The following is a 9,960-nucleotide window of genomic DNA, read 5'->3' as shown; positions in this document are numbered from 1 at the left end:
ATCACTATTAAACAGCTAACAATCATTAATAATTTTACCAAACACTTTTGTAAACAACCGGCCTAAACAACTAACTTAAAAAGCCAATCCATACAGCTAATACTTTCAACTAGTCAAACAAGCCAACCATTGGATTGCCAAACAACTCTAGTTGTCACAAAATTGGTTCAAATTCAATATCAATGTGGCAATTAATTTATTAAAATTTAATATCAATAATTAATTTATGAAAGTGGAAATTACCTGAAGAGGGTGGTAAGGTGAAGGAGCTGAGCATCTGATCCATAGACATGCCATTGACCAGTGGTGCATTGACCAGTGGTGTTAGCTATATCTTCTAAGTCAAAGTACTCTTATCACCATACTTAGCATTTTAGTAACCACTGCACCACTCCTGTATGTTACCATAAAAATTACCATTTAACATAAAGTAATCATAACTATTATGTACCATATAAAACTCATACTTCCTTCGTTATGAATTACTTGCAATAATTATTAAAAATGACCATTAAATATTACTTGTAACAAATTTTTTTTTTCCTTTTATAGTAAGTTTTTATATGTGATTTTACAAAATTACCCTTACTTTTTTTTTTTAAAAAACACCCTAATTAGGCCCTGTTCTCTTCACCTTAAAATAATAATATTAAGTAAAAATAAGTTCAGTTCAGTAAAATTAAGTTCAGTTCAGTAAAAATAATTTCAGTTCAGTAAAAATAAGTTTTCTTAAAGAAGAATTATAATAGAAAATCAGTAAAAATAATTTCAGTTCAGCAAAAATAATTTCAGTTCAGTAAAATTAATTTAAGTTCAATAAAAATAATTTAAGTTCAACAAATATAATTTTATTTCAGTAAAAATAATTTCAGTTCAGCAAAAATAAGGTGAAGAGAACGGGGCCTTAAACTCCTTATTTTAACTTATTAACTTAAATCCTAACATTGATTAACTTAATTGTTTCCACCAAAATCATTCCCCTTCCATCTATATTCATTCTCACCACCACCACCACCACCACCACCAATCTCCGTTCTATGTTAATCAACCCAGAAATTTTGTTCTTTGTTCATCTCCCCTCGATTCGACCACAACATGCTATGGAGATACCATCGTCGCCGAAAGTCACTGCCGTCGTCCTTTTTGTTGTGGCCGCCTCCGTTTTCTCTCTCTTCCTTTTCTTGTTGTTTTGCCATTGCCTGTGAAACACATATTTAAAGGTTTTATGGTCAAATTTAATCATGAAAACTCTAGATTTTAACCATGAAAACTCTAGATCTAGAGTTTTAATGGTTAAATTTGACCAATTAAAGCTTTAATTGATGAAAGAGAGTTGTGGGTTTTGGATTTTGGGGTTCTGGGTTGTGGATTTTGGGGTTGTGGGTTCGTGGGTTGTGAGTTTCGGGGTTGTGGGTGGTGGATCTAGGTTCGTGGGTTATGCGTTTTGGGGTTGTGGGTGGTGGGTTTCGAGGTAGTGATTCTGGATTCATGGGTTGTGGGTTTCGGGGTGGGTTGTAGTGGGTCCAGTGGCTTTGTGGCTTCGCGAAGGGTTCGCAGGTGATGGTGGTGGTTCGTTGATCATGGGTTTGTGGGCTCACGAAGGGTTCGTTGGTTCGCTGGGTTCGTTGATCGTGGGTTCGATGGGTTCGTTTGTTGGTGGTGCTAGGCTCGTTGGTGGTTTGCTGGGTGGTGGTGTTTTCGTGGTTGTGGTTTTGCTAGGTGGTGGTGTTGCTAGGTGGTGGTGGTTTTGTGGTTGTGGTGCTTGGTGTTTATTTTTTATTTATTTATTTAATTTTTTTTTTGATTGGATTAATACTAAGCACATTCTCTTATCTTCCAATAATTACACTTAAGATATTTTGCTTAGGAGTCCGCAAACTCCCTTTTTGTTGCGAGTAACTCGTAACGGAGGGAGTATAATTTTCCTTCCAAAAAAAAAAAAAACTCAAATAATTACGAGTTATTTAATTTATTTCAAAACTATTATGTACTGTATAAAATTCATATAAACGGATTAGATGTGGGTGATAAGTTATGCGGGTGGATTAAATGGAGTAGATGGAGTGAGCAAATGAATATGAGTAAAGTTTCATCCAACCCGAATCACCCATAGATCCGTTTTCAAATCTAAAAATTTAAAAAAAAAAACCACACACCAATAATAAGTATCTGTAATAATCTAATTGGAGTCACAACCCTAACAAGCTTTCATCCCTCTAGGTTTTCTCCTTGGGGGTTTTTTTTTTTGTTCCCTCTAGGATTTTTCCCCTGAGAGGGTTTTCCTAGCCTCCATTACTAGGTTTTTTCAATTTCTTTGAAGGTTTTCCTTCTATCTTCTCCATTTTCTCCCCATCTCTTTTTCTCTTGGTCTCAGTTGTGAATCTTATAGGGGCTACCGGTGGTAAGCCCAAAAAACTTTTCAATTGCTTTCAATAAATAGATCTCGTCCTTGTGATGATGATTTTTCTCTTGAGTTTATTTTCTTTTTGTGTTTGTTTGGTGAAAGTTGAAGATTTAGGGTTTCATAAACTCTACAAGAATCCGGAGGACCACATGAGTATTTTCACTCAGACGACTACGCATCAGTGGATTTCAAGCCGAATCAGTGCGAACTCATAGATTGTATTGCTTCAGATGAAGTTTTTTATTAAAGCGATTGTTAATCAAATCTATGATATATTTAGTTTTAAGGTGTATATTTATGTTGAAATTCTTGATTTTTTAGGAATTATATGTAAGTACCGTTTGATTATATTTTATTAATAAAATTCTTTTTCTATTTGTAAAAAAAAAAAAACAGAAAAGTATGTGATGGTCAAAAGCCTAGTTTTACTCAAAATATCACCTTTTCGGAATTCCAAAAAAGGAAACCTCTTGGCCAGATTTTCTCTCTCCTCCATCTTCACTCAGAAAGTGAGAGTTCTCAGAACGAAAATGGCAACGACGTCGTATTTCTCATCACTACTACTCAGTAGTGTAGCTTCTAGTTCCCTCAAATCAACTCATCGGAAAAGGGTAATTTCTACGGTTGAATGCGGTTTAATTTCTGGTCGAAATAGGCCGATTCGACTCAGAACTGATTCCGAGTCAACTCGGAGATTGGCTAAGGTTGAAGACAGAGGAGAAATATTGGAGAGTAATTGTGGGTTTCTTGTAGATATTGTTGATGATATTAATAATGATGATGATGAACAATCTCTTGTCGATTCTTCTAAACACGAGGTAATTTCTTGATTTTAATATTACGTGTTTCTGTAATAATTGTAATGTAATGTAATTATGTTGATTTTGATAATGTAATGCGACAAAAACGAGGTAGTAGTTGGATAATTGATGGGTTTGATGATGATCTTTGTTTTGTGTTTGATTTTTACTTTGTTAGAATTGTTTGAATGATAATAGAATTAAGTAGTTCAAATTTGGTGTTGATTGCAATTGGAATTGTTGTTGGTAGATATATGAAATTTTTGGTAAATTGTGTGTGTAGTCTTTTGAAATTGTTCATAATAAGATCAAAACAAGTACTCTTTCCATTCGGATTTAATAGTCGATTTGATAGTGAATGTGGAGATATTTGGTTTGCTGGGAGAATATGATAAAGGGGTTTGTAAATGAGGTGTTGTTATCTTGGGTTTGATCTTGATGTATCCTAGTATAATATCATTTGTTGACATTTGATGATTGATGGAGGGAGTTGTAAAATGACATAAAGAAAATGGGTTTGCAAGAACATGTAGGATTAGATTGAAGGGAAAGAAGGAGGGGCGTCATGTGGGGGATCACAGGGTATATGATCTTGATTTATGTAGCTGACCCCGTCCTTTTGAATAATAAGGCTTTCATTTTGTTGCAATGAAGAGTTTTCCTAGCACAATACAGGTATATAGTTAGAAGAATGTGATAAAATGACAACCATTTGGATCGTAGTGATATGCGAAAAAGTTATTCAAGATTTGGGAGGTGAGTTTCTTTCTTTGTGCTTGACCAAGGTTACATTGGATAACATAGCAATGTACTTTTAATATTCTGATGATGTATCGGTTGGATGCATTACTCCACTTTTGGTGTTTATTAAAACTTTATGATGATCTAGTGAAATTGCTTGTCATTTATGGATTCGTTTTTCTACTTTAAACCCCCCTTCATAATGGAGTGAGTATATTCCAGTAAAAGAGATTAGATTATCTTTTTCGAGTACAGAATTGTAGCCTAACAATTCTTCATCAGATATAGTATTTCTTCTTGTTTCCCGTTAGATTATCATGTGAAGCACCTAGCCATCCTGTAAAGTCCTTTGAAGTGTATTCTGTATTTCTGTTCGTTTTCTATACGAAGTACATCATAGTCCGACAACTTCAACTGGTTCTCGAATCTAATTTTCTTGAATATATAATTCATGCTTTCAGGTTGCAGAGATAATCCCAGAGATTCCAGAACGTGATTATGCTGGAACACCTTATGTCCCTATTTATGTGATGTTGCCAGTAAGTTTGATTTGTCTTTATTTTATATATCTCCGAATACTTTGTGTTTCTTTCATTGCTCAACCACCTTATTAGTCTCCCTAACCCCTAGTCCCTAGTTACACTTGCATGTAAGCTTCTATTATTTTTATCACTTAATCCTACTGTTTAATTTACCTTTAGTTGATACTTTCTCTTGTAACAGTTAAATACAATTGACATGAACTGTGAGCTGGTTAATCCACAAAACCTCATCGAGCAACTAAAAATATTAAAGTCGATTAATATTGATGGTGTTATGGTTGATTGTTGGTGGGGCATAGTTGAGGCACTTGCTCCTCAAAAATATAATTGGAGTGGTTACAAGGAACTGTTTCAAATCGTGCGTGATTTTGGACTTAAATTGCAGGTATTCTATCTTTCCATGCTCTTGTGTGGTTATGTACTATGAAGGATTTTTCAAGCTTCATTTCTGACTTTATGATACTTCATATTGGTGTTTAAGACTAGTGGAATTCTAATGGCTTGTCATGGTTACACTTCACTGCGTCACAGGTCTTTAGATACATATCATGAAGCGATATTCTGTGTGGAGTAAAATAATGATTTTTCTTTTTACATTCGATCTAGTATTGTTCTTGTGTAAACTATACTTGTGCTAGTTTGGCAAGCTTGCAATGAATTCGTTGCCATCTTAAATGATGGTTGTTTGTAAAATGAAAACTTTATCTCAGATCATGAAATGCCTATTTCCAAGAGATTAGGAGTAACTGTGTCATCTTCTGCTTATTTGGAATAATTTTTGGCTCAGGAATGTACAAAATAGAAAGACTAGTAATAAATGACACACAACCAGAAATCTTATTTAATAAAAAGGTTTTTGACTAAGTCTAGGTTTATATAACATCATTAAAGGATTTGTGTTCAGATTTTTTTTACACCTTATCATGAATTTTACTTGCAGAATCTCAAATGGTTGTTCTATTATAGGTTGTTATGTCTTTCCATGCATGTGGAGGCAATGTTGGGGATGATGTGCATATTCCTCTCCCTCATTGGATCACAGAAATCGGTCAAAGTAATCCTGATATATATTTCACGGATAAAGAAGGCAAACGCAATACTGAAAGCCTTTCTTGGGGAATAGACAAAGAGCGTGTTTTAAGAGGCCGTACAGCAGTTGAGGTATCACAATTTATGAATATTTTAATGGCAGTTTGCTTCTGTATTTGTTCATCTCTTTGTACAATACGTGCACTTTTATTCCTTTTTTAGGGTTTAGATGGAAAATATTTTTTGGTAATCTTTCTATAGCCCAAACTTAGTTACGATCTCATGGAAATTGCATTACAAAGTACTATGTTAATTAAAATACCATAGTCTATTATGAACTCCCTAGTCTGGATGGGTTTGTGAACCATATTTCTGAAATTCTTCCGGGTGACACGACAGGTTTACTATGATTACATGAGAAGCTTCCATGCGGAATTTAATGAGTTCTTTGAAGGTGGAACCATCTCTGAGATTGAGGTTGGGCTAGGTCCATGTGGGGAGCTACGTTATCCATCCTATCCTGCAAATCAGGGCTGGAAATATCCAGGCATTGGTGAATTCCAGGTAAAAACCTATCTGCATACTGTAAATAGTTTTCTGCATAGCTGCATATAGTTGAAAGTTCTCATAGATTCCAAATACTCCCCGTCCCAACAGTTTCTGAATGCTTCAACTGTTGCAACATGTGCAAGGACATATAAAAAAAAAAAAAAAAAAAAAAAAAAAAAAAAAAAAAAAAAAAAAAAAGAGAAGAAATTTAATAAATAGGATAATTCAATTCATAAATAGAATAATACAATTCATAGAGCAAAAGAAGTTGCTGCTAGGATATTCTTAAAAAGGATAATACAAAGCATGGTATATACTGCAGGAACTTGACATGAATTAAAACTTACCTTTTGCAGTGCTATGACAAATATCTAATGAAGAGTCTTCAGAAGGCAGCTGAAGTGAGGGGACATGTGTCTTGGGGCAGAGCACCTGATAATTCAGGTTCTTATAATTCTTGGCCACATAAGACAGGTTTTTTTCGTGACGGTGGTGATTATGACAGCTATTATGGTAGATTTTTCCTTAATTGGTATTCTAAGGTTCTGATTGATCATGGAGATCGTGTACTTGCCCTGGCCAACCAAGCCTTTGAAGACTTCCCTATTGCTGCAAAGGTGAGGAAGCAATGTTTTAGGCCCTGCTTTACAGGCATTTGTGATTTCAATGTGCTATCTACAGTTGAAGGTTGGAATGTTCTTTCATTACTGAAGTCAAGACTTTTGTTTGGTGTGCAGGTATTCATTGGTGGTACAAGACAGCCAGTCATGCTGCTGAGCTGACTGCTGGGTTCTACAATTCTTCCAATCGTGATGGCTATGCTCCGATTGCAGCAATGTTGAAGCAACATGAAGCTGCTCTTAACTTTACCTGTGTGGAATTACGCACAATGGACCAGCATGAGTCTTACCCAGAAGCACTAGCAGACCCTGAGGGGTTGGTTTGGCAGGTTAGCTCATATTAGACTTCAACTTTCCGCTATCAGTTGCGTGAATCTATGATTATCTAGTGAGGTCAAGTGACCTAATGAGACCATTTTGTTTTCTTCCTTTCCCCTTTTTTCTTGATAGGAATGTATGTTTTTCCTCCATTTGAGATGATGGTGAGATCATTTATGTAATTATGATCTGGTGCATTCTATCTCAGCCTTATAATTCCAGGCACGTAAACTTAGAGATGTCTTGCGAAGCCCTGCTACATTGCTGTGATTCTTTCACCTCAGCCTTCGAAATCATCCCAATGTGATTGTTTGGATCCACTTTTCTGATATTGTGTTTGACTGCAAATTTTATTATCCTTTTTTTTTTTTTTTAAGTTTTAGATTTTGAGAAATGTGGTTTGGCAGAAGCACTAAAATCATATTTTGATGACTTTACTTTTGGTCATTTTGTTTCAATCCTCTAAAGCAGCAATTCTCTTTCACAACAAGAAATCTGTAACAATTTAGACATTTGTGAAATCTTTGGAGTGTAGATCCCTAATAATTACTGGTTTATTCAGGTCCTGAATGCTGCATGGGATGTGTGCATACCAGTTGCCAGTGAGAATGCTCTTACTTGTTATGACAGAGAAGGCTATAACAAAATATTGAAAAATGCTAAGCCTCATGATGATCCTGATGGAAAGCATCTATCAGCTTTCACATATCTCAGACTTAATCCTGATTTAATGGAAGAATACAACTTCATGGAGTTTGAAAGATTTGTCAAAAGAATGCATGGTAAAATTACAAATCCCTTCACGCGCATTTCATCAGTAGATTCACGCTCACATGCACTGATCTTCCTTTTTTTTTTTTCAAATAATGTTAATAAAACGAGAACTACCATGAAATGGAGTTTGATGTTTCAAATATTTTTACAGGTGAATCAGTCCCAGATCTTAATTGCCCAAGGGAAACATCGTTACCTGAAAGTCCAGAGGATTCTCAGGAGCCGGAGCCTGAAATCAAACTTGAAGGTGTCTAAGTGGCTATTATGTAGAATAGTAAATCAATTACTGATCTTATATAGCTTCACTAGTTGATTTCACCCAAGTTGTATATCTCTATTTTTTGTATAGATCATAAACTACGTAGTTGACACTATAGGACTTGCTGAAGTGCCAAACATGTATAGTGATTTGTCACATACTTCGTACATAGTAATTTTTTTAGCTTGAATCCAATCTTTATGGGAAAAATTATAATCCCAATTCATTCTATTTTTACCATTACTTGAATTCCAGGAAGTCTCTCACATTGGTGGTGCTGAAGTTGCGTGGAAAATTTGAAATGAAATTACCCGAATCTCACTTTTTGCCAAATCTGAAGTTCCTGCAACTCCATTCTGCCGAGTTTCCAGAGAACTGCTCTATGAACAGGCTGATTTCTTCTCCTACTCTAAGATGTTTGACCTTGAATTTCAGAGAAAGTATCTATGTCTGGCAAACGTAGAACTAATGTTGTGCTCAATCTTCCCAATCTGCTTCATTTTAATTATGTGGATTACTTGGCAATACATTACAGCATGAATGTCAATACTCTTGTTGATGCTCGCATTGACATAGCGTTGGACTTAGAAAACTTAATGCGAATATCTGAGGTTTTCTGTGATTCTATGGTAGAACCCTTACATGGAGTCTCTGTCAAACATTTGTACCTCTCCGGAAAGTGCATGGAGGTAGCTCTTTTAACTCCTTTCTTATATATTCATAATCACATTGGTCAATGTAAATTCTTATCTATTTTCTTTGATGTGTGTATGTAAGCTCTCAATTGTGGTCAACCTAAGCTTCCAACCTTCTATAACCTGTCCTGCTTAAACCTGGATTGGACAAGATATGTTGACTGGAGACGTGTCCTGCCTGAACTTCTGCACAGCTCGCCCGTGCTTGAGTATCTTGTCTTTCCCGGGGTTAGTGGCCTGGATTTCTTTTGCATGTATCATTTGACATTAAAATACCAATTTGTTTGCTTTTCGTTTTGTCAACTTGTTTAGGGATTTCTGCATCGTGAAGATGATGATAATGATTATGATGACAAACACTTGTCTTTCCACTCACCTCAAGACTATTTTCATAGATTCATTTCATGGCGAGTTTGATGAAGAGCTGAAGATAACAAAGTATCTTCTCCGGAATGGGAAGGTGCTGACAAAGCTGATGTTAGGCTGGACAAGGAGATCAGAAAAAGGACACAGAGAAATAAATAAGTTGCTGAAGGTATGAAGGTTGGCCTCCGGGAAATGCTCACTTGATGTGATAATAGACTAGTCTTTGCAACCCCTCCATTGTCGTTGGTTTGTCTTTTTTTTGTCTACAACAGCTTCAATTAGTAACCAAGTGCAGGTGCTATTATGGTCTGATGACTCTGATCCTTTGAGGTTCTTGCGTCTGATGCAGGTGAACCTGAGTTTCTATTTTGTATGGATGCTAATTTTGAACTTGTGGACTAAATTGTTTTTTTTTTTTTTTTAATTGTATGCTGTTGGTATTATGAACTTCTGCATCTAGCTAGAGGCAAGCCTTAGTCTTTCGAATCTACTGTTAATAAATGATACTTCCTCCGTTTCTTTTTAGTTGACATGTTTCTTTAGTCACGTTTGCCAATGCGCTTATTCAATCATTAATATCATTAATTATCGATAAGCCAAAATTACGAAGTTGATATTTTGAAAGTATATAACGTGACGAATCTAACAAGATTCCACATGACTATATTTTTCATTACGTATAAAGCACAAAATACGGTCAAAGGGAGGTGGATGAATAGTGCTAAAGTCAAAACGTGTCAACTAAAAAGAAACGGAGGTAGTATATTGATATGAATGTCCTGTGGCTTTTGACATATGGCTTGATTCTTGTTATGTGAAGTAGAGAAGTTTTTTCCATGTTTTTGGTTCGATGGCTCCTACAT

The 9,960-nt window shown here is 35.5% G+C and overlaps 1 protein-coding gene across 1 annotated transcript; it reads left to right on the top strand.

The window, feature by feature from the left end:
• The first annotated feature begins 2,838 nt into the window (after positions 1-2,838).
• On the top strand, positions 2,839-8,242 carry LOC145587967 (beta-amylase 2, chloroplastic-like). The gene is made up of 9 exons (XM_081644613.1): positions 2,839-3,222; positions 4,407-4,484; positions 4,669-4,872; positions 5,454-5,648; positions 5,916-6,080; positions 6,422-6,682; positions 6,784-7,014; positions 7,566-7,785; positions 7,929-8,242. Exons 1-9 carry the CDS (start codon positions 2,935-2,937, stop codon positions 8,030-8,032), a joined length of 1,746 nt encoding a protein of 581 aa, XP_081500739.1. The 5' UTR covers positions 2,839-2,934; the 3' UTR covers positions 8,033-8,242.
• The last annotated feature ends 1,718 nt before the right edge of the window (positions 8,243-9,960 follow it).

Source organism: Chenopodium album, chromosome 17, assembly GCF_948465745.1.
Source record: "Chenopodium album chromosome 17, dcCheAlbu1.1, whole genome shotgun sequence".
Lineage (NCBI taxonomy): Eukaryota > Viridiplantae > Streptophyta > Magnoliopsida > Caryophyllales > Amaranthaceae > Chenopodium > Chenopodium album.
This window is presented reverse-complemented; position numbering and strand designations above follow the sequence as displayed.